Genomic DNA, 25,572 nt, shown 5'->3' on the forward strand with positions numbered 1-25,572 from the left:
AAAGATGAAAGATTATGAACTATAAATTTCAAAAGAAACAGTGTGTAACAAGTTTATTTTAGTTAATATAAATGTTTTGTTCAGTATTTGCAAAACTGTTTTCGTTACCACAACACCATGTACAGACTTATAACACAATAAAGAGGTAGAATCATGAATTCTGAAAAGCCTCACACATTCCAGTTGGAGTTAAATCTCTATTTACCTGAACGTAAAATAGATGATGAATACCATGTATTACAATTGTGATGTTCTTTAGTGTTCCCGTACTAAAAAAAGGCTTATCGTGTATATCAGTAGTGGGGATGCTTTAAATCAAATTCATACATCTTTGCAATAACTGTACATTGTTGCAACAAATCGTATTGCATGGATCATACAGCATTCACCATAAAAGCAGAAAAGAATGACATTTGTACAACTAAGACAATCTTCAGAAAAAGGAATTGGAGTAGATACAGATCATACAGTGTATTAATTAAACATCCTTAAAAATTAACGTAAAGGCATGTACTTAAAACTCATTAAAGCTACATCCTGTGCATCACATAAACTTAACATGTTTACGTACAGTTGTAGGCAAAAGTCTGGGCACCCGTGGTCAAACTACATGTTTTATTGAAATTCTATGTGGATATAAGTTAACACATCCTCTACAGAGAACACACCTCTGCACATGTAATGCACAATTACTGTAAATCTCACATATTGGGGAACAAAAAATATAAATGTGACCTGTGCAAAGGTTATGGGAAATTTTATGTTTTATTTTTTTTCTCAGCAAATAAACAGATATTGCGCACCTAAATCTGCAGAAAAATTACAAACCTAAGCTTGTTGCCTGTAGAGGATGTTTTGTCTTATTTTCACCTAAAAAAATCCATAGAATATGTAATTTGACTAGGGGTATTCAAGCATTGGCACTCAACTATTTGCATTGCTGTTGTGACAAAACCTTGTATTCTGACTTGGTAACTTTACAGGAGAAGGACATAATGGGCCTCATTCACCAACCGTTCTCAAGAAGAAATTTCTTCTTAAAACCCAATGATGCAGTTTTCACAAAGATTCTGACATTCACCAATGTTTTCTTATTTGGGATTTGTTCTTAGGTAAGAACAGAATCTACACACTTGAGCACAAAGGTGCAAACAATCCTGCAGACTAAGAACGCGTCATGAATCTGAGGTAGACCTTTTCTCAGGACGAATTTTAACAACAAAGAAAAAATTTAGGATGATGTTGATAAATGAGGCTCAGTGTTCTTAATTTTATTTGAAGTTAATGTAACCAGACTTTCCAAGTAACTGTGGACCATTTCTATTGGTCTGAAATGTTCACACAATGTAAAGAGCAACTGGCATTTTCAAATGGTATAAAAAAAACTAAGCAAAAAAGCAAAACAATAAAAAGGAGGTTAGGAAGTTTTGATCGGACAGCTTTGATTTATTCTTGAAGACAACTTTTTTTTTTACTTTTAGATGCCTCAAACTAGGATGAGTTTACCAAAAGCATCATAGCCTTAAGATCACCTTAACAGATAGTGTTTTGAAGACACTGTATACCACATGTAACACATGGTGCTTTCAGTGCTGACAAGCTTTTGGGAAATTTTACTACCTTGTGTAAAAGAAGGCTCTTGGTTCAGATGTTCACAGTGGCAACTAGAGCTTCAAAACAAGTTTCTTGAGGTTCTGTCAATGCATTATAGAGGAAATATAGCCCAAACTGCAGCTTCATACACTGTTAGAAATAAAGGTACTGTGCAGGTACAAGATACAAACAATGTAAATGTACCCTCAAAGGTACAACAGTGGTTTTAAGCTCTGATTGTGTACCTTAAATAAATTTTTCCCAGGTGAAAAGTACTTATTTGTACCTTTTCATAACTTACTGTTTTAAAACAGAACAATAAAATAAAAAGCCTGGAGACGAGACGGGGTGTGGGGAGTCAATACAACTTATAAAATATAATTTCAATGGATTATGATACAATTATGCTCCCTGACTAAAGGTACAGAGATGTACCCTTGAGGATCCCACCCCAGTGACAAGAGGGATACTGCCCCAGTGACAGTTTACTACCTTTTTTTCTGAGAGTGTAGAAAATAAAAAGGCCCCACTTTTTTGTTCAAAAATCTCTCTTTGTGCTTGTAAAAACCTAAAAAAGCTTCTTAATCAGTCTTCTTCAGTGTGCGTCCCATCTTGGTTTGGATGTTACGGAAGAGAAAGAAGCCAATGGTTGTGACAACACAGGTCACCTCAGCTACCCAGAATGCTGTGTCCCAGCCATGGTGTTTTGCAATGGTGCTGAATGGTAACCCAGAAAGGAAACCTCCAACTGCCAAACAAATAAAAAAAAAACATCCATATCATACTGGTCTTTCACTAAAGGCATCAAGATATGCAAAAGTCCTAAAGATGAATTTTTTTAAATGTTCATGTTGAAATCTAAAAATGATTAAAGTTATGTCTTTACAAGATCTCACCATTTGCCATCAAGGCAACAATAGCATGTGAAGTCCCACAGTAGTTAGAGGGGGCGCTCTCGTTGGCAATGACACCAAAGAGAGCAATTGGTCCATAAGAGGAGAAGCCAAAAGCAGCACCAAGAGAGAGAATCCAAACCTGTAAAGAGGTTGAATTACACATGGATACTAAATTAAAGTGGAATTCATATTTTAAAAATTATGCATAATTAAATATTTCAGATGTAAACAAACTCATTCAGAGAGGTTTGATGTAAAATGATGTAAACCATTTTAGAGAATAATTACAGAGTCAGGATTGTTTACAGTGGTGATGGAAATCAGACATTCAAAGCCTCTAAAAGCTCCCTCACGGAAAGATATTATATGAAATGGTAATGAATAAACTGCCTGATGTCTGAGACATTGTTTAATGATAGTTTCGAGATGAGGTTTAGGTCTACTATGTATTTTTTAACCAAACGTGGAGGAGGAGTACATGCAGGTTGTTTTATCAAAATAGTCCCCAAAACATTTTGTTTTTTTCTTTCTTTCAGATTTGCCACTATTATAAACAGTACATGTGAAAATTCAGATGTGTAGCTTTACTGGTGGTTTACACATATAAAAGTTGAATGTGTGTTGTAGACATTGCAACCCCCGGTTCCTATTACCACCACTATAAAGAAAATCCAAATCTAAAAAGTTCTCTACGATGACACATTTCATATCAAAATATGAAGTCTAAATGATCTCAACCACATAATTATGTAGAAATTTTAAAAAATATGTGATATTCCTTTTTAACAGAATAAGGGTTGTTGCAGCTCTTCATGTGTTCATTTATTTTTAACTTCAACGACTGAGAGAAATGAAGGTCATTGTAAGCTATGCTACATCTAATCTTGAAGTCTCATTTAAAATCTTGATTTCTTATAATACAGCAGGAAGTTATTCATTTTTACAGATGATGTGATGTAGATTGAATTTCAAATGTCAATTCAAAAGTGTAATCTTTCTAATACTAGTATACTTTGATTTTATTTTATTATTACATTGTTAGATAATGATATAACAGATATAATACATCTGCCAAATGCCATAAATGTAAATATAAAATGTATTACATTTTTCTTTATTCTGTAATTTTATTTGCTGTATTATAGGTCTTTGTATACAATATAAGCAGTTCCCTGCAAATAGGCTTTCTTGTTTAAATAACTAAAACAGCTCTGCACTTACATTTGAGCTTTCCTGAGTAACAGTGGTGCGGAAGAGGTACATGGAGACGCACATCCCTGCCATCATCGACAGCAGGAGGCCATGACGGGGGTTACCATACACACGCAGTCCTTGCTGGAAAAAGGAAAATTACATGTCACTGCAAATAATCCATTCTGTCACTGTTCAAGAATTTCTCTCAGAGCCAGAAAGCGTTATCAAATTAGAGCGTGTTAAAATGTAAACTCACCCGTGCCACAGCTCTGTCAGACAGATATCCGGCTGCTAAACTGCCCACCAGCCCCCCGATCTCCAGGGCACTCATGTAAGAGCTGCCTGTGAAAAAGTCAGACTCTGTTAACACACCAAGTAACTGCAGTTAATGGACCTAATGAAATCATTACCATCGCTGTTGTAAGAAAACCTTGTATGTCAGAAATGGTAAATTTATAGGAGGAAATATCTGTTAACTTAAATGCAATGTAAATAAGCTGAAAAAAAACTTTGGAAAGTTTCTATTGATCCATTAGTCAATGTGAAGTGCAGCTGACATGAAGAAAATTACAAAAAACGACAACAACATTTATCAACCTGCATTATTAGCTTTATATTAATAAATCTATTAAATAAAACAAATATATAAAAGGGCAACAAACATGAAGAAAAAAAAATAATTGCTTTAGTAAAATAACCTTTTATCTGACAGACTGAAAACTTTAGATCAGGGGTCTCAAACACTGGTCATGGGTAGGGGGCAGGTGTAATCCAGCACAGTTAGCTAAATAAGCAGCTAATCACCAGGTTTAGTGGGTATGTTTAAACAGGGACATTACTAAACTGTGGTGGACCCTCCAGGACAAGAGTTCTGGACTCCTGATTTAGATCTTTTTGTGTAAACATAGAGGACCATAATACCCATGAGTGCTGACTGGCCCTTGTCTTGGATGAGGAACAGCTGCCCCCAGTCAGTGCATGTGGTCTTCACTCCAAATACTACCAGGTAGCCTAGCGACAGCAACCACAGATATGGGGACAGGAGGAACTCTTTCAGCGTGCTCTCATCCTTACTGGATCCTGGAATTAAGAGCCAGAGGACAGTTCAAAATAATGATGATAAATGACTTTTGTTTTTAAGGGAACTAAACAGTAACTTGATGAACTGCAGCTAAATGCTGTACAAGAACACAGACCTGATCTGAACACAGAGTCTAGAACATATTCAGGGACAGCTTTTACACAGTAATTATAAAATGATCACAAATCATCTGTGTGATGAATGAGGATTGAAGCAATGATTTGGCACAAATATGCTTAATTTTCTTCTTAACTGTAATTCTAAATGTAGTAGATCAGTCAAGATATATTTGATGTCCAAAGTTTCTTCTTTAGTTTTGCACTGCAGCTACAAGGCTAATGTTGCTCACAAGTAATGAAAGCTTGTACCCACCAAGTAGAATCAGGCAAACTGTGTGCCAAAATCATTACACTCTTCCATCAAAGCTCATATCGACTTGCTTATCTGGGTTCTGACCCTGCATGACACGCTGCCATACATTATAATAGACAAAAGTGTACTGCGTAGCTAAAACAGCAGTAGCAGCCACTCTGAACTCTGAATTTCATCTATACCTTTGGCCATTTTTATAAATAACAGTATAACTTTTGGGGGGATTTAACTGCCTAACCTTAACCAGCCTGGTGAACAAAAAGCATATCTGCCTTAGCCAGTCTATAGAGAGCCTCTAGCTTTGTCTCAATGAATGAATATATCACTGTAACAACAAGTGATCTAACTTTGTTTTGCACCACTGATGCCATTTCTGTCCATGCATGTCTCGTGTGAGCGGCAGAACAGTACAGAGTCCATTATGCGACTATGTGACTGTCCTTGGACACAAAAGAACAAGAGTTAGCTTGTACACACACCTTTGCCTGACGGTTGAGTCCAAGAGTTCACACTTGCAAGATCAGGCCTTTTTCTCTTGGAGAACAGGCACAAAGAAAGTACAAACAGCTTACAGTATGTACTTCATAAAGTAAAGCACACGTCTGTTATTACATTGTTGACAACATGCATAGGTCTACTATTTGTTGCAAACTCCTCTACAGATTAAAGCTGGGGTCATAGAGAGAATCAGGAAATGGTCATGCTGTCTTAACAGTCTGCTACTCCTGAATGCTTGTAAAATTATCAGTGACCTACATCAGTGAGACTGGGACAATGCTCAGTGCAAACAAAACACAGTGGTATATTCTTAAATGGCCCTGGTGACTTTTCACCATTATACTGTGTGACAAACATGTTCCTACCTGCTTTGCCCTTCTTCTTTGCACTAGCTTCAATATTAGGCAGACCGACATCGCTAGGCTCATTACGGATCACCAGCAGGCAGAAGATGGACATGACCACACAGATCAGGCCAGAGGTGGACAGTGTTGATCTCCAGCTGTAGCTCTGAGCCAGGAGGGTGGCAATGATTGGGCCCAGTCCACCAGCAAGATTCATACTGCAGGACAGCACTGACCACCAGGTTCCAAACTGAGATGGCTCGAACCACTGGAAGGAAAAATATGGACATCATAGAATCATACGAACAATATGGATTATGATCAGATTATGATCAATCTAATTATTGTGGGAACTAACAAAACGTGTAATTTTCAGTTTTATTCAATAGAATTATGCTTGCATTTAAACCCTGCAACTGTTAAAAGACTACTTTTATTTCATTGTTTTGGATGGAAACAAGACTAGTCAAACACTAAGCGGAGAATTGGCCAATTGGGAAGTGTTGTTCTCCGTGGTATCTAGGTAGATAGGTAGCAAGCACTTCCACTGGTTAGGAAAGGCCTAATGCATTAGATTAACCATCATCATAATAACAAAATGACAGAGGAAGCAACCAACGTTTTCATTTACAATGCATGGGACCAAGTAACATCACTTTAGGCCAGTGGTCATAACACTCTTCCTGGAGATCTACTTTCCTGCAGAGTTTAGTTTCCATCCGCATCCAGTCTACATAACAATTATGCATCTGATCTACCCTATCTAATTAGCTGGAGCAGGTGTGGCAGATTGTGGTTGGAACCGGACTCCACAGCAAGGCAGATCTCCAGGACCAGGGTTGATGACCACTGCTCAAGGCCTTCTGAAAGTTCTAGATATATCAGTGACTTTGAATGCAAGCGACAACTTAATCATTGGGTTGTTACAAATGGAAAATAGCGGCAGCAGCTCTGTACCAGGCCTCTCTAGTGAAAAAGTCGCTGTGAAACTGCTAGAAGCTAAAAACATCAACTAATATGTCAAACATTAATTTGAATCACTTTATGTTGTTTAAGCAAATAAAAAACTATGCAGGTTGGAAATCACAACAAATCAAAACAAATTTAAGTGTTTTGAAAAACTGTACAATTCCTCTTAAGGTGAAGCAGCATTTTTGCAACAGTTGCTGCAGAAGACTGCATTTGTGGGTTGGGCAATGATACATCAATTATTCAAGAACAGTAATTCTTTTGTTCCCTCTATCATAGCAGTCACAACAGCATGACTTCACTGCAGAGGATCAAGGCCGCGGTCACGAGGGTCACATCCATACCTTGCGCAGTACTTTCCCACATGGGGGCCACCCCAGGCCCTGGCCGAGGCCATTCAGAAACCAGAGGGCAGAGAACACAGCCACAGTAGAGGACCAGGAGAACAGCACGTTGATGCCACCCACCATAAAGAGGCCAATGGAAAAAAGCCATCTTGCGCTTATCTGATCAGAGAGCACCCCACTAATGAACTTGCTGATAGCATAGGCCAGTGACTGGCTGCTGGTGATAAGACCTACAATGCACAAAGATAAAGCATGAAATCTTCAGGCCTGTGGAGAAAGCCATTATATTTCAGAACATGTCTCTGAAAAATATGAGGCAGGATATGAGAAAACAGCTCTCGTATCATCTGTCATTTCAGGTTGGCTTAAGTGACTAGAAGTTCTGTTACTGTCTGGATATACAGCGAGTGCAACTACAACAAAACTAAAGTCACAAAAAGGATGTAAAAGCTTAAACATTGATGCTACAATATGAATCTGCTATAGACGTAATTCCTAGTGCAACATTTCCACCATATACACTCTTAAAAATGAAAGTGCCAAAAGAGTTCTTTGCACAGTGCCATAGAAGAACCACTTTTGGTTAATTTTAGAACCTTCCAATGGATGGTTCTTTAGAGAACCATTTTTGTGAATGAGATGTGTAAACTTTCAAAACATTTGAGGATTTCCACATAATGTAAAAGTTTTAAGAAAAACCTTTAAATTGAGAGAGAACCTTTACATTATGTAATGGTTCATTAAAACTTCAAAAGGTTCTTCACAGTCACAAATATCTTCCTTTAAACATGTTTCTTTAGGGAATTAAAGTGGTTTTACCATGGCATTGCTTGAAAAATCCTTTTGGAACCTTTTTTGAGAGTGTAGTTGTGATAACCTCAATGAATTGAAAATAAAAAATAAGACCTATAACATGTATACAAAAGGCATCAACAAAAATAACACACAAATTAAGGTGCTCTTACCCAAGTCATCCTTGTCCAGCGTGATCTCTTGCATTAGGGAAGGCATCACAAACGAAAACGTCTTCCTGTTGAAGTAATACAATGTGTAGCCCACAAACATGGCAAGAAAAATAGTGGTCCTGTAGTAGCCATATCCAGACTTTGCCATGGTTCCTTTGAATTTTCCACCAATACTGACAAATGAGTCTTCGAGATAGTTTTCAGCCAAACACCAAGTTAGTGCTCAGCTTGAGCAGCAGAGAGATATGAACTTTGCATTGGGATCCGCTGAACAGCACAGAGCCGGTAGGATAGGAGAAAAAGCTGTAATCAATAATAAGGTTAATGGTCAACCTGGAGCTGTTCTCTGTCTTACTGCTGCTTTCAAAGGAGCAGCAGACTGATTAAAGACACACTGTAATATCACCTAAACATTAATGGATACACTGTATAACTGAAACACATGCAGCTATGTACTATTCCCTACACTGTCTTCATCCTATGATAGCTTTCTGCCTTGGAAAACTAAACTTTCTCCCAGTTTTGTTGCTGCCCAAAATTTCGGCATAGGATGTTATTGAAGATAAACCTCAGCTCAAGAGATTAATGATTTACTCCGGGGTCCAGCCTGGCTTCCAGCCTAGCCACAGGATAGGTCTGATCACTGGGGGCGTGAAGTAGAGCAGAAGATAACAAGAATGATAGGATTCAGGTAATTGGCTGGCTCCAAAGTTTGGGTGCTAGATCACTGTGATTAAATCCCCTAAGTTCTTTAAAAGGTTACATCTCTGACTGTTTGAGTGGAATACTTTTTGATCTTGGCTAATCTCATCTCAGCTGCTTGCTTTCTTGCAGATTATGCCCACATACATACAAATGTGCTCATTTATTTTCAGGCCTTATCTCTCGGCCGGATTCTCCAAGCAAAGTGGAAGAGAGAGTGAAAGAGTCTATAGCAATGCTATAGATTTTTTTATAAGAACCTTGTAATAAATCTATGTAAATTACTGTAGTTTACTACAGGATACTACACAAGTATTATGGATTACTATATGACAGTACTATAGAATTAATATTATTATAGCTTTACTACATTTTCTTCAGTTATATAAGGGTTTACCATTAAAGTCAAATAAACATAACTTCTACACGTTGTCGAGAAGAAGAATCTCCACCCAAAAAATATAACAAGGCCACAGTTGTTAAAAATCTGTCCATACTAGCATCTTAACAGAGAACAGGCAGCAAATCTCTGCTTTGCCGCTGGACGTCAGCATAACTTACGTGGCAAGGCAGCTAAAGGTCACCGCACTACTCCTTCACAGCACAGCCCGTCAGCACCAACTGATGGAAGTAAATCACTCGCTAAATCCATGACGCTAAGAGTATATCAAGGGTTTAATACACAGAGACGCAAACAATACTCGCTTCCTTCATTCAGAGCTTTGACTTCATTCGTACGTGTAGTGTAGGATGCAGGTACTTCCGTGAAGAGAAAGTTCGAAGACCATCGGCGAAACATTCTCAGCTCTTAAAAAGCCTTGTCGGTTCGAGACGTACTGCGGGGTGAAAATCTAAGTCATGACTTTAAACTCTGACTGAGAATCAAATGACAGATCGTTAGATCCAAGAGCCGATGCGATGTTGTTCCCCAACTTTCCTAAAGACCAGATGCATCATGGTTAATGTAGTTCGTTGTTGTCACTCCCAGCCGCAACTGTAAGTTATTGTGCTACTACGCTAAGTGCGTACAGTCATTCAGGTCGTGCTGCTGAAATAGATACATTTATCATATGAACTCAGACATGTAAATCTAAAGGATGGACCAGGACAGCACTAATCTGAGGCAACACACAACTGACTTTTATTGAAACAAACCTAAAACAAGGATTGATTACAGTCTTTGGAGGCCGCCCACACCCAGTAGTGCATGGGGAAAAAAAAAAACCCTGAAAAATGAGATAAAACGACATTTCATGTTTATGTGAACTTTGAGTAATACTGGAAATGTATTTATTAATTTGTTTATTAAATTTGTTTGTTAATCAATAACAAAATTAGACTTATTATTGTTTATTTACCTGTTTGCCTGCTTTTATTTTAGATATTTGGATAACCATAATCATTTTTTACATCATATTGTGTTACTGTGCCTGTAACCCTGTGTGGCAAATGTAGTCTTCACTTTTGGCATATATTGCATGTGATATAATGCATATATTCATTCATTTTATGTATACAAGGTATTATACCTATGCATATACCTATTTAGTACCTAAGTAAGCAAGGTACTAAAACTCATATCATATTATGCATTATATTAACTTTATAATACATTTTAAACATCAAATTGCTGCTACTATTAATTTATAAACAAATTTTCTTTGTTAGATCATAATTTACCATAGAGTCATACTGTATCAGATTAAAGTTATCCTCTATCTTTTCCTCTTGCTGTTTCTGTTTGTGTTTCAGGAAGCTTTGAATGCTCCACGGTTCAGCTATATCCCAGGTATGAACACTGTGAAAGAAAGCTGGGTTTAGCAGATCACCTCATGGTGTCTACGGTAGATATTGTCTCTTTAACCTCATCTACACTATCATCACAGATATACTATGCATCCAAAAGTATCCAAACACCTGCTCATTCAACATTCTTCTGCACTAAAGGGTGTTAGAGGGAGCTTATTCCTTTTACTGCAATAACAGCCTCTACTCTTCCACGAAACTGTTGCCTCTAGATGTTGGAACATTGCTGCAGGGATTCACTTCCATTCAGCAACCTGGCCACATTACTAAGGTCAGGTACTGATATTGGCCGATAAGGCCTGGCTCGCAGTCTGCATTCTAAGTCATCCCAAAGGTGTCCAATTGAGGTCAATGCTCTGTGCAGGCCAGTCAAGTTCTCCAACACCAAGCTCAGCAAACTATTTGTTCACAAGGACATTATCAAACAGGAAAGTGCCTTCCTCAAACTTCCGTTCTGCTGAAGAACCTTCTCCTCACAAGCTACAGATCACAGTGAGCCGTCTCAACCAACAGTGTCATTTCATAAAGGCTATGAGAGGAAACTCCACATGGGCTGATTCTGCATTGCACATGTTATGCTAGAATGAGATGCCAGCATAGAAACTCAAAACTAATCATCCAACATCAGTAGCTGACCTCACTAATGCTCTTGTGGCTGAATGCAATTCAATCATCACAGCAATGTTCCACCATCTAGTATAAAGCCTTCCTAGAAGAATAGAGGCAATTTTCTAATCTTCTGCAGCAAAGCAGGGAAAAAAAGCTCTATGAATACCCTTTTCAGAAGACACGTCGAAGGAGCAGGTGCCGACAAACTTCTTCACGTATGAGTCCTGCATGACGGCTGTCCAGATGTATTTCCCTTCCTTTGTCTTTTTTTGCTCAATGGATAATCTACTTTCTAGTCAGCAGAGGGAGTCATCTCTCCTTGTGTTGGCAGTAACTTATAGCACTGAAACACATATTGCAACAATTGACCCTTTCACGTACAATGAGAATTCTTTAGAAGAGTCCATAATCTGCATTTTCTTTTTATTTTTTTTCCCCTGAGGTCCACTGATTTATGTACTAAAAGTCATAATTCATTTTACATGAATTCATTTACAACCTATTTTTTCTCCCTTAGAAATAAACAGGCTGCTTTTGTTACTGTAACTTTAAGACTGATATAAGTAAATTAGCTCTGTTCAGATTGGCTGGCCTGTACTGGTCCAACTTTAAGGAGAGTGGATAGGCAGATATATGGAACTGCACTGGTTTTCATGGCATCACAAAAACAATAAATTTAAAACGAGCCATTTGCAGCTGAACTGTTTGGACTAGGGAGTGAATGGTACATTTCAAAACTTTAACAGTGCTTACATACTACATCAGACTATTTTTTTAATAAATCAAGGTATATTCAACTATTCATGATATGGGCCCTTTACTACATTCATCTTTGCCTTGACATTATATCTGGCTAAAACAATGAATAAAGACATATTAGCATATTTAATGAAGTTATGTTTAAGTTATTGTGTGTATACACACTTTAATTTATGCTTTAATTGATCATGGATTGCTTTGTCTGCTTGGAAACTGAGGGCATGTTCATTGATCTACTGCTGAATTCAAATGATATGAATCCATCACTATTCTCCTAGTCTGGACTAAAGTGTTACTGGTGGCCAATGATAGGGCCCAGGCTGCCATGGATATGTGTGAGAAATGAATTAACTATTGACTAACACCTCAGACAAAAAGAGACAGTACTGATTCATTTATTAATTTATTTGATTAATAAAATACAATGCGTTTTCCATTGTGTGGTCATCACATGACCTATACTTGATTGTTTTTGAGGAGCTGCCTTTTATGTTATGAGTGTGAGTGTGTCTAACAAACAAAATATTATTTAAGTATTTTGGTGCCTTATAATTATGCAGCATCTTAATGTAAATATAAATATGCCTAAAAATAGACTATATTTCCACCATTAACCAGTTCGGTTTTCTGAAACTAACAGCCTTAAAATATGTGCGTGGAATAAATTAAAACATCCTATCAACATATTCTATTAAAAGTCTTCAGGTAACAAATCAGACCTCAAAATGCTGTTACAATATACAAACGAAGTACAATTATGATCAACTACAAACCTTTTTTATTCTGATTACAAATGTAAAACAATAACAGATGTGTTATAAGGCTATAATGGCATTAAGTTATAATGATAAATCATGTAGAAATGCAAATATTACATAAAAAAGTAACTACAAATAAATAATAAAATAGCTGAAATAAAAAAGTTAAAGTAACCGATAAATAAGTATAAATATATCTGATAAGGAATTCATTATACTCAAAAACTAAGACCTTTTAAAAGAAAGAAAGAAAGAAATTAGCTGGAATAAAACATTAAAACAGTAAACAGATAGATCTATAATTAATATGCTGACACGTTTTTAAGGAGGCCATTTGACTACCTCTGATGAATACTGATGACTAGTGTTCCTCCGCGGAGGGATGTAGTGCCGCTGAGGCCGCTCACCCCCCTCACCGTCCCTCGTTTCAGCGCTTCTGCTTCAGCGTTTCTCAGCAACGAGCGCTCCGCTCAGACTCCAGACAACTAACGTTAGCCGCTGATATTTTCTGTGAAGCTCAAGACCGAAAATAGTCTCTTGCCGCGTGTCCCAACTGGATTTTCTTTAATTCGGTTATGAAAAATGGTGAGTAATGAGGTTATGCTGCCTTCAAGTCGTGTCGGTAATATCGTATTTACGAGCTGGGCGCACATGAACTCCTCCACACTGTCGGACTCGCTAGTGGGGAACTCGGATATTTCGATAAGCCCTGAGTTTCCGAGTTGGAGGTCGTTTCAGCAAAAAAAGCAGTGATAACCGCTGATGAGCTGGTTATATTTAAGTTATTAAGCAGTCACACGTGAACACTGCAGGCTAAAATCATCCACACGCGAAAATACAGATACAAACACATGATATAAGATGCTTCTAACTGGATAAAAACACTACTTTTTCTCATACGCATCCTCTGCTCTGCAGTTCTGTTGCTGTAACTGTAAATAAAAATAAAAATACATTATACAAATAAGACTCTTTAATGTCAGAAAAACACAAGTAACGTTAAAATATTAACGCTATTTTCAACACATCTGTCTTGTTTCCGACCAAAGCAACTTAAACACAAATCAAGCTCGTAGGAAGGAACTGCCTAGGAGGACTTGAAGGCAGTGTTACACCGTTTGTTTGTAAACTGGCTGAAGACTCCGACAGGAACTTGGTCAGGTAACACCTAACTAGCCACCTGGCTAGCTAGTTAGCTACGCTTGGAGAGTGTTTGGCGCTTCAGTGAAGACAAGACTGCAATACAGTCTTACTGTGAAAACTAACGTTACTACTAAAGTGTTTTCATGTGATAAAATAACTGTAAACACACAGCTGACATCAACTTTATCGTTAGGTAGCTCTCTGCACGAAGTATGGCTGGCAGCCGTTAATTTAGCTCCTAATAAATTAGGACAATGTTTTATTTAACAGGCTAGCGAGATTACAAGCCGACAGGTTGAGTAAAGTGTACAGACGAAATTACTTTGTCTGGGCGTAACAGTTTGTGGTGTAATCCGAGGACCAGGAGGTGGATTTTAACCTCATTCATTGACAAACAGAACTCATGTTCTCTTTCACGCAGCCCGGTTACAAGTTGTTTCGGCATAAAGTGTGGCTTTTACCTGAATCTAAGGTGAGCTGGCTCACGCTGGCAGCAGACGGAGTCTACAGGTTGCTGCCAGCCCACCTCCCCCTCCTCCTTGTCCCTGCATTGAACCAAACTATCTGCTGCACCCTGACGCTGGATCTGCAGTAACTCTGTGGCAGCCTGGCTGCCTTTGACGAGCGAAATCATATCAACTAAGTGGATTTGTGCAAACTCGTAGAAACGGGCCTCCTCAGTACATTTTTATGTGGAAGTGTCCTCTTAAAAAGTGTTAAACACTATTTAAAGGATATGTCCTATCTTCTTCTTCATTGTTTAAAGGACCTGTTTGAAGTCTTGTCCTGTCTTCTTCACTATTCCAAGGACATTTTCAAGTCAAAATACATCTGAGTTGCATTGTATTCATTGCCACTCTTGCTATAATACACTTAATCTCCTTTGTGCGCTGCACATCTGATGTCTGATGCTGTTTGCATCCAAGATCAGAGTCAGAATCAGGCTTTCCTGGCCAAGTATTTTTGCACATACAAGAAACTTGTCTTTCTTGGACATGTTGTGTTTAGAGTGACTTCTCTTCCAGATCACTGATTTATGTCTTAGTAATAAGAGGAACAAGAAGTAACAGCATGTTTGACGTGATACTGATAAAGGTTGACTTCTGTCATGGTTACCTACTGCTTGCTTTAAAATTGTATGCCCACCCATATTCGGGGTGCAAAGCAGGCCCACCCCGTAGTAACTGTAATCATGATGATAATTCCCAGCCACAGGGTACCTTTGAGATCACTGGCTGGAGCTGCAGTATGCACACTCCACATTGGAATGCAACTCTGAGGTCTGGAGGACTGTTGTTGCGTGACAAACATTTGTCTCCTCATGCTTCACTTGCTCTGGAATTGCTGCAGTCATTAAAAATACTGTTTAAGGCCCTTGACCAAAGTCTGGCTTGTCTAAATTGAAAGAAAAACAGGGATATACATCCCAGCTGCTGAAATGCCATGCGGTTTATCTACTTTAACCTGCATTTAGCCCCATTGAAATAAATATCATACAAAAAAGCTATTTAGTAAGTAAGTTACAAATGCATGTGAGGTTGCTTTCCTTCTCTCTGCTGTGTGCAGATGGTTGTTGGATTGTAAATTGTCTGCAGTCATGTCATATTGTTTATACCATGGCCTTTTTCCCTTGCATCAGACATTGTTGCATGACTGAGGGTATAACAGCATTCATTTCCTGTAATTTTCTGTTCTACAAGAAGGTCCAGCTATTTGTGGACCTTTTGTCAACACAAACAGAAGTGGGATCGTTTGTTAGCTGTTGCCCAGAAAGCGTATTCAACTTGGAAAGCATATCTGGAGTACCTTATTTTAACACTGTAGTTAAATCAATGGTGGGTAGTGGGATTTATAAGCGGAAAAAACTACTGCACTTGCACTCATGGAACATCAGATAGAAGCAAGCCTGTCAGTAGGCTTTAGATGAGGTATGTGTTCTGAGGAGCTTATGTTTAAAACAAAGTGTCACCAACTGAAACCACCCAGTTTTAGCAGCTGGTTAATGAACTGTCATAGAGAAGTGAAATCATTTTATGTGTGCTACATTGATGACCCTCTTAGTGGCACTCTCTAATTATGCTTGGCTTGGCTATTTCAGGCTGAGGAGAATTTATATATGTCCTTCGTTACACTCTCTAAGTCAGAGGTGTGTGTGTGTGTGTGTGTGTGAGAGTGCTCCACAATTGGAGTGTGACACTGCACTGAATCTGTGTTTCTCTTTCTGTCTGTAACAGGCAGATCAGCTGACTGAGGAACAGATTGCTGGTAAGTGGACTCTGTTAGCATTAATTCCATCCCTCAATTTAGGTTGTACAGATTACATATCCAGCATATTGTCACTATTGTTTAAAAATAAACTTCTCTGCATCTCTGTAACTTTATAGCAGAAAAAACATGTATTTTTAATTTATTTTAATATAATGTGGTTTTATTGTAAGTCATTTTGTTCATTCATTTATCATGAAATGTTCATACCATGGCAAAGGCAGCTGGCACTTTCAAAGTTGTCTCACTCCTGTGGATTATGCAGATACAACATACACTGTTAGAAATAAAGGTTCTGTGCAGGCACATTCTTTGTTCATCAAGGTACAAACAATGTAAATGTACCCTCAAAGGTAAAACTGTGGTTTTAAGGTCCAATTCTTTACCTTCAAAAGTTTTTCCTAGTGGAAAAGTACATATTTGTACCTTTTCATAACCTAATGTTTTAAAACAGAACAATAAAATAAAAAGACTGGAGGCAAGACAGGGGTTGTGGAATCAATACAACTCAAAATATAATTTCAGTGGATTATGGTACAGTTATGTTCCCTGACTAAATGTACTGAGATGTCACTGGAGTGGTACCCTCAAGGGTACAAGAGGGGTGCTGCCCCAGTGACAGTTTTATACCTTTTTTTCTGAGATTGTAAAACAATTTGGAAATCCCTGTGATTTTAATCATTCTTGGCTGCTCTAGCCACCAATCTATATGATAATAAATACAACAAAGTTAGCATTAGTGTAACTCTTACCTGTGTTGTCAAACAAAATCTTTAAAAAAAAAAAACAGCAATTCGGTTTTCATTCTGCATATTTTTATTCACCCTGAAGCGGCCATCTTTTCAGCCAAAGAAAAAGAAGCCAAACTCAGGTAAGGTATCTACAGTCTGCTACGTTGCTAGTGTTGGCATTTGGTTTCTTGTCCTCCACATCTGTCAAATCATTTCTTTAGCTTAAATAATTCATTTTCTCTGTTATAGTGATGGTTTTAAGATGGTTACTGCAGTTACACAGCTGCAAAAAGACATTTAGCTTCCTAGCAGTAACATTAGCTATCTGCTGTTTTTCTGCATTCAGCAGATAAAAAAAAATCAAAACAGCCTACCCCCTAAAGTCACTTCAAAGCAGTCGTTATTTTTCAAGAATTTCTTCCACTTTTAAGATACATCATTAGAAGGGGGTTTCCCTAGTTTTAAACTCCCATGCTAGCAACTACTGCAGCACTGCTGTAGGAGGCAATTAGGCATGTTTACAACAGATGTAGCAGTTGTTAGATTTTTAATTTTGGCTAAAGTGTCCATTTAATTCACTGACTTTCACTCAAAGCATAACCTTGTTGCTGGCACTGAAACTAATGGTATTGTTAAATTTCTCTTCAATCCATCAGAGTTCAAGGAGGCATTTTCCCTCTTTGACAAAGATGGCGATGGTACCATCACTACCAAAGAGCTGGGCACTGTGATGCGCTCTCTAGGCCAGAACCCCACAGAGGCTGAGCTGCAGGACATGATTAATGAAGTGGATGCTGATGGTGAGACTGGTTCTGGAGGTTTAGCCCTTAAAGTAGCAGATGAAAAGATGGTTGTTGGATTGCTTTTTTTGGCCTTTGATCTTTTGCTGTAGTGTTGACAACAAGATACGTCCACAGGCAATGGAACCATAGACTTCCCGGAGTTCTTAACAATGATGGCCAGGAAGATGAAAGATACAGACAGTGAAGAGGAGATCCGAGAAGCCTTCCGAGTCTTTGACAAGGTAGGGAAACGTGCTAAGCCATGAATGTGTGTTCCCTCAGATTGTAGTGCCAAATTAATTTAGTTTACCAATCTATAAATGCTAAGTAGTATGCTTAACCTTCTGTTTATATCATGTTCATCTCCAGACAAGAACAGGTCTGTTCTGTATCACTGTGTGTGGATATTAGAGAGTGAACTTAGTTTGAACATCCTGAGTGATGTGGCCATTTGATCTTGATCAGTCCAAGATTTCTATCTTGCTCACAGGATGGAAACGGCTTTATCAGTGCAGCTGAACTGCGTCACGTTATGACTAACCTGGGTGAGAAGTTGACGAACGAGGAAGTGGATGAGATGATTTGAGAGGCTGACATTGATGGTGATGGGCAAGTGAACTATGAAGGTAAGCTTCATAATTGAGTCTTAGATTCTCTCAGATTTTTATGTTACCAGACCAGACTAAAGTGCCTTTGTAAACAACATTACTGCTTACAAAGTCAAAATGTTGAACTGTTGCGTTGGTTAGCTGCTTTTCCTGTTCCTTTGGCAGATGGAAAATAAATGATCTGCTTTATAGAATGGCTTGCTCTAACGGGTTGAATAACAACTGATCCATTGAGAATTAAACTGGAGGCTTAAAAAGGGAGTAGGGCAATGCTGTGTTCATTTATGTCTAGTAGATCTGTACAGCATTACCTGTTAAATGCTTTTTGACTGAGATCAGAACTGAAGAACAGGATTGCAGAATATTTTTGGATAGATTATCTAAACTTTTGTCAAAAAGCTTAACTTAAAAGAATATTCAGAAATTATGTTGTGCTTTAGTTTTCATCTTGGTTCTACTTTTAGTACTTTAAGAACGCTCTTATACAACGCTGAGAGTATAGCCCTTAATGTACAGCAATCACAAATTCTAATCAGTTTGCATCTCTTTTCCATTCAGAGTTCGTGCAAATGATGACTGCAAAGTGAAAGGTGTCCTTCTTTCTGTCTCTTACTCTTCCATTCCTTGTCCTAAGATCACTCTGTCTTTAGAAAAAACAATCAGAAGTTTATTTCAGCTAATACTAAGTATTTCAAATTCTCAGGCCAAAATAAAACCACAGTGTATTTTATCAAGAATAATTGCAGAGTAGTCTCAGCAGATGTGAATGGATGAAGCATAACTGCATTAGCCGTTCTGGAGCGAATGTCTCCAGATCTGTCACAATTTTAGGACAGAGCGACACACAAGTGGGGTTGAAGATTATGTGTAAGATGGCTGTACTTTCCGTGCGGTGAACATTTCTCCTTTTAAACATGTGGGGAAAAAAACAATTAATTAAGTCAAATTAGTTGTACTAATTGTTATAAGGGTGGAAGTGTTTCCTTCGTTTAGAGAGAACAATAACTGCATGTGCCCTTTGTGGTAAGGTCTTGCTTTGACTCTTTAACTCATCTCCTCTGTTCCAATCTAAATTTTGAATGATAACACAACTGGATATTTATAATACAGATACTGTATTATAATTCAAAACATACTTAAACATTTTCAACATAGGTATCACTGGAGTTTGATGGCAGCACAAAATAAATATGGCTACTGAGTTAGAGTGAATTTCCATGCAGACCAGTGGTTATATTTGTCTTTACAGAGGCACTGAAATCTAAAATACATGGACTGAAGAACTGGATATTGATGAAGTAATCCAAATGGTGCGAATGGAAAAGATGAATGCTGTTCTCAGTGTTAAGCTTTTTAAATGTATTGTTCTTCACTGTTTTAATGGTTTTAACATGTGCCTCAGTCTTCTCACAAGACAACTTTTAGTCAATTATATAAAAACAAATACATATATAAAATCATTCAATAAATACACACAATGTACAGTCTGTTTGCACTTTAGTGTAAAATATATGTTCAGTTACAGATGGAGAAATTGCTGTTCCTTTTGTTGTTTGTCTCTTGCTTTTGTGGTTTTGTCAGAGCCTCTTGTCAAGCTCTCCAGATCTCATCTGCACTTTGCATGCAGTATAACTGAAAAGAGTAACCAGGGTCCATTACGGACGGAAGATGATGATTCTGATAACTTGTTCGTTTTGAATATTCAAAGTATTATTGGTGATCTGTTATGATTATTATGAACAATAGCACTACAGAGTTTTACTGTTTGACTATTCAGGAAGGTCCTATAATGGTTTTTGGTCAGATGTAGAAAATGGAAAGCGGAGAAGGATCAAAGACTGCTCAAGATGTGAAAAGTGTATGAATAATATGTACCATATATGTAAATGTTTTCCAGTAAAAATAAATATACCTTAATGCTCACATTCATGTTTCGACTGTCATGTGTTTTGCCTGCTTATCTCTGAAGTTTTCCTATGAAGTTCCTATAGAGACCCATATGGTTCTATTACAGCCTCACTGAGTGTTTTAAACTTTTTATAGAATCTACTGTTCTCTTCTAGTGTACTTAGCTATTGAGCACATTTTTGCTGGACAGGCCAAATATTCTTTGGTTGTTGAGGCTTCTTCTGTTACGTAAGCTTTCTGCTTTCTCCGATGCTTAAAAATGAATATCTTAAGTATTGAATGGAAATTAAATAAATAAAGGTTAGTCTGTCTATGACTTGTACAGTATTGTATTTGGTACCTCTGGACTGTAAGTGATGTTAAGGGCCAACTTTTCCCATACTCTGCCTCATTTTTCACAGATTTCAAGAAGAAATTGTAAGAACTCCATCTGACTCCTTTTAACATAGCTTGGATTAACTTCCAGAAGTGCAGAGGACCTCGTTAAACGGTGGCTAATTTAAAATGTCTTAGTGATTGAAACAAGATAAAACCAAAAAGCCATCTAAATTGTGCTGACTTGTAGCACAATACAGCTGATGAGGACCAGTATGTGACGCTTTATAAAGGTCTCTCATTACAGGAAAAAAGCTAAATAATTGAGCTTTTTTAAATTAAAAAATTTTAAGCCTACTGTGTTCTAAGTGCAGTATAAACAAACACGTTAATAAGCTCATTCAGCTCTGCCTGATATGGTTACATAACACACTCATTTGCTTGTAATGTTATATCACTGTAGTGTCCGTAATTAGAGTGATTATTAGTGCTGATGTGGTCTAAGTATTTCTCAGTAATGAATGCATTTCATTCGTACAGAAGGGGGCGCTGGTCTATCATATTACACTAGTAATTTAACATACAACATGGTCTGCTTTTTCACATTCAGAAGTCAAAGGGATTATTTGGACTTTATTTATGGTGAGTGAAAGTAGCAAAGCAGTTTCTGAACAGGTAAAGCTATAAGTAGATGAGATTAGTTTTTTGTTTAAAGTTCAGGGAGTCTGGAGTAAGTTCTCAAAGTCTGTTTCTTAATGGAAGCTGACATCAAATTACAGTAATCTAGTTGCTACATGGAATCCAGAATTTGCAGGACTCTAAGAGCTGGACATTTTTCAGCAGTGTTTACTGTTTGTGGCCAAATTGAATATTTCCAGCTATCGACTAGTTCCTAGATGGCTATAATACTGTCCAGACTCATTTGTTTTCTGTCCAATTATTGTTTTTAATCAAAACTGTAAAAGTATCATTTTTATTGTTGATTTCAGATGATACAGTGGAAAGCACTAGTGCTAATAAATTTGTCTGTAATTGTAAGACTGCTTGTTATTTTTACTATTACATACGGTATTATATTTCCTTGTTAACAGCCTGGTGTGATATATGCCTACATGCACATGGCTTTACTCAGGATATGTCAGATGATTCAGGAAGTGTAAGTTTGCCTTCTTTATGATTAATGTGTGTGGGGTTCAAGGTCAGGCTTAATAGCAAAAATTGCTGGAAGACTCAACCAAAACCATCTGCAAGTGAGATGTAGAGATGCTGCAAATAATGAGAGATGCCTAACATGGTTCACGATTGTGGCAGGACGTAATGGAAAAACAGTGGAGGTGGATCTGTGAACTTAAAACAGAATGCTCCTGCTGTGACTGTGGCCTAGCAAGGCTTCAAATAGCTGATTGCAATCTCTGTTTATCGATCTTATAGCAAATGGAGAAGAAAACAGGCTTCTTCTCAAACACACATACAAAGAGAGAAGCTGGCCAACTCGAGGTAAAGTTTAACATAGATATTTTATGCAGTTAAACAGAGTTGAGTAGAACCTGCTTTGAGTTGTTATCATATTCCCATAGCAATGTTGATAACAGTCACACAGATATTTCTCAAGATTAACACTGACGACTGTTTTTATTCCATGAAAGTAATTTTTTATCATGCATGTTTTTAGGTTACATAGTTGTCTGTATAATTTACTGTATTGGTTTAATCTCCTTTTTTATAGGTTTAATCTCCTTTTTGGTGGCTGTAAAATAACTGTTTTGAAGCATGTAAAAAAGCCACAGTGAGTGCTAGCCAGCCGAGTACAACCTCCACATGGCTGAGTTAGTTTTAACACTGTTGCAGCTAAGCTTTCTAAAGTCAACAATGAGAGAAGTCCATGTATGTCCATGTAAATTCAAAACAGACCATTGGAGTTTTTATTTACGGATGTGTCAGAAACATCTATTAATAATATGTGAAAATATATATTTTTCAGTTGTATTTTGCTAATAATTGCGTTGTAGTCAATCCATCATATTTAAAAGCTTTTCTGGTTTAAACAACATACTATGCTGAATTAATTGTGTTTTGCAATGATTTTCCAGACTTTTTAGCAACTGTTACAGCCATGATCTGTTACAATTAACCTGCCTGTATGGGGTAAGCTGTACTTTTACTGCATGTTTTGCACTCAGCTTTTTTGCTGAATTGTTCAAAATCAGCAGAGACAAGAAGTGTCACACAAAGTGCTGCACAATAAAATCAGCTAAAAATGAACACCAAATGACCAGTCGAAACTGCACAATAAATTTAATATGGAAAAATAGCATGCATATAAAAACAAATCAAATAAAAAAACAATAAAACAAAGTAGAAGAGCTACTGATGTCAAAACAGAACAGAAGACTGAGTCCATAGTCTTTAAAAGGACTCAAACGCCTGAGAAAATAAGAAGGTTTTTAAATTTGACTAAAAATATGTATTGTGGGGGATGCCTTAATGAATAGCAAAGACTGTTCCAGAGTCTTGGGGGCAGCTACAAAAAGGCCCAGTCACCTTTGAACCTCATCTGAGAGTGTGAAATGGCTCAGAGCAACTGGTTGGAAGATCATAGGGCTTGTGAGATGGCATGAAATCAGAGGAGGTCAGAGATACAGCTCAGAGCCAAGTCAGGCAAAGCTTTAAAAACGAATAATAAAACTTCAAATTAAATTCTGTATTTTACTGGTATCCAGTGCAGTGACGCTAGTACAGGGGTGATGCTCCCCAGTTTCTTGGTACCAGTCAGGAGCCTCGCTGCACTAGCAGCAGCTGGAAGCAATAAAAAGATTCCCAAATATTTTGTCAGAAAAAGTCATCTATGATGGCTCTGTTTCTTGCAGTAAGAGAGACCAGTAGGGGAATTTAAAATGTGCATTATCATAATGCAAACTGCCATCCAATCACTGCTGATTCATCAAGAAGGGAATTTTTAATCAAGTAATCAAGTCTGACTAATCAGAACAACACTCTGTGTACTGTTTTCAACAGAAGCATTACTGCTGACTGTGGGAAGTGAAATACATATCAAAACAATCTTGCAGCGGTTAGAACTCATAGATATACAGTTAAGGTCAACATTATTAGCCCCTATGATGATATGAAACATTTTCCTAAAACTGCCCAATGTTAACATCAATTGTAAAACTTTACAGAATAAAACGTTCATCAGTGTAAAGGCCTCCATTTGATACATTTTGGATTTTTAAAAAAATCTTTAAAATTCCTGTATAAAAATATATTGAAAATTGTGGTGGTCAAAATTATTAGCCCCCATTAGAATTCTTCTATCAAATTGAAATTTTCAGCTTTCAAACCACACCTGAACCCCATCTGACTTGATTGGTGCAATTAATCAGCAGAACTCTACAAAATGGACTCCAATGAACAGGGCTTCAAGGCTAGATTGAAAGAAAACACTTTTACATTCATTGTAACAAGTAATGTCATCATGCCAAAAAGCAAAGAAATAAGTCTGGACCTTAGAAAGAAGGTAGTGGATGCCCATCTTGAAGGGGATGTCTATACTGCCATTTCCCAGCATTTCACAGTGTCCAGAAAAGCTGTACATTGCATCATCACAAAGTACGTGGAGACACATTCTGCTAGAAACAAACCTGGGCATGATCGCAAGTGCAAGATATCAAAGTCTTTGGAGAGGAAAATCATCAGAATTTACACCAGAACCCCCAGATATCTGCAAAGATGATTGTTGCTGAACTGGCTTCTTCTGAACTTAAAGTTTCAAGGAAAACTGTTGTGAGGGCTCTTCATCGTAGTGGGCTTCAAGGTCATCATCCAAGGAAAACGTCATTGCTCACAGAGCGGCACTTCAAAGCAAGACTGAAGTTTGCACGTGACCATTTGAAACATGGGGATAAGTTTGGGAAGTCTATCCTTTAGTCTGACGAGAAAAAACTAGAGCTGTTCGGGCACATGTTGCCTTTGTTTGATAAAGGAAGAGGCAGGCCTTCAACCCTTTAACACAGTTCTCACAGTTAAACATGATAATGGGAGCATAATTCTGTGGAGCTGTTTTGTTGCCTCAGGCACAAGGAACCATGTTCGAGTGCATGGGGTCATGAAGTAAGATTATGCTGACACTTTGAAGGGTAATGTGATGAAATCTGCTGCCAGTCCAGCTCAGTCTTCCAGCAAGACAATGATCAAAAACGCATATCCAAGTTGGTCCAAAACGTTTTGAAAGACACCAAAATCAAAGTACTGGAGTGCCCTCTCAAAGCTCAGATCTCAATCCTATTGACAACCTGTGTGGGAAGCATTAGGTTAAGGCCCAGGCTTGATTTGGATGAGCTGGAACAATTTGCCATAGAATAATGTCCTAAGTTGAGGGTCTATATTATTATGTGCCTGTAGTAGAACTATGTTAACTTAAGTAAAACATACCACTGCCTGTGGTTATACCTTTCTTTATTTCTGGTTCTTCTTTGGTCTGGCTACTCTGTTACTCAATTTTCTTTAGAAGTGAAGAGCAAAGGGGGAAAAAAGGGTGAACAGTGTCTCTCAGAATGCACAGAATGGCTCAATGAGAGACTTCAATTCTCTCCTGTGAGATAACTATTGTTTTGTGACTAGTGCAGTTCATATGTCATTTCCTAGGAACAGAGCCTTACATTCGGCTGTTTTCCCAAGTGCCTTATGATCCCTCATCTCAGTATGAGCATGACGCACACAGTGTGGCTTTTCGCCTCCACCTCCAGTGATATCTCTGGGACATTTGTAAATTTCTGCACATTACATTGTTGTGTAATTTGTCGCTTTTCAGAAGTATCTCTGACTTTCAGATGCTGTAAGAGGGACCCAGAGATGATGAGAAACTTGTAAATTAGTTAAAAGGGGATTACACAGATTTTTTAAATTTTTCTGCAGCTTTCAACTGTTG

The 25,572-nt window shown here is 37.7% G+C and overlaps 2 protein-coding genes across 2 annotated transcripts; one reads left to right on the top strand and one right to left on the bottom strand.

The window, feature by feature from the left end:
* Positions 1–183: 183 nt before the first annotated feature.
* slc37a4a (solute carrier family 37 member 4a) lies at positions 184–9,886 on the bottom strand. The gene is made up of 9 exons (XM_036563587.1): positions 9,523–9,886; positions 8,260–8,562; positions 7,292–7,524; positions 6,000–6,246; positions 4,605–4,763; positions 3,940–4,025; positions 3,711–3,824; positions 2,490–2,628; positions 184–2,341 (listed from the first exon to the last, which is right to left on the bottom strand). The coding sequence occupies exons 2-9, from the start codon at positions 8,405–8,407 to the stop codon at positions 2,175–2,177; spliced, it is 1,293 nt and encodes a 430-aa protein (XP_036419480.1). The 5' UTR covers positions 8,408–8,562; positions 9,523–9,886; the 3' UTR covers positions 184–2,174.
* Positions 9,870–20,340, top strand: calm3a (calmodulin 3a (phosphorylase kinase, delta)). Its single transcript, XM_036563607.1, has 7 exons — positions 9,870–9,957; positions 10,714–10,750; positions 16,271–16,301; positions 17,689–17,832; positions 17,950–18,056; positions 18,305–18,440; positions 18,981–20,340. The coding sequence occupies exons 2-6, from the start codon at positions 10,724–10,726 to the stop codon at positions 18,398–18,400; spliced, it is 405 nt and encodes a 134-aa protein (XP_036419500.1). The 5' UTR covers positions 9,870–9,957; positions 10,714–10,723; the 3' UTR covers positions 18,401–18,440; positions 18,981–20,340.
* Positions 20,341–25,572: the final 5,232 nt, after the last annotated feature.

The sequence above is a fragment of the Colossoma macropomum genome, unplaced genomic scaffold (genome assembly GCF_904425465.1).
Source record: "Colossoma macropomum unplaced genomic scaffold, Colossoma_macropomum, whole genome shotgun sequence".
NCBI lineage: Eukaryota > Metazoa > Chordata > Actinopteri > Characiformes > Serrasalmidae > Colossoma > Colossoma macropomum.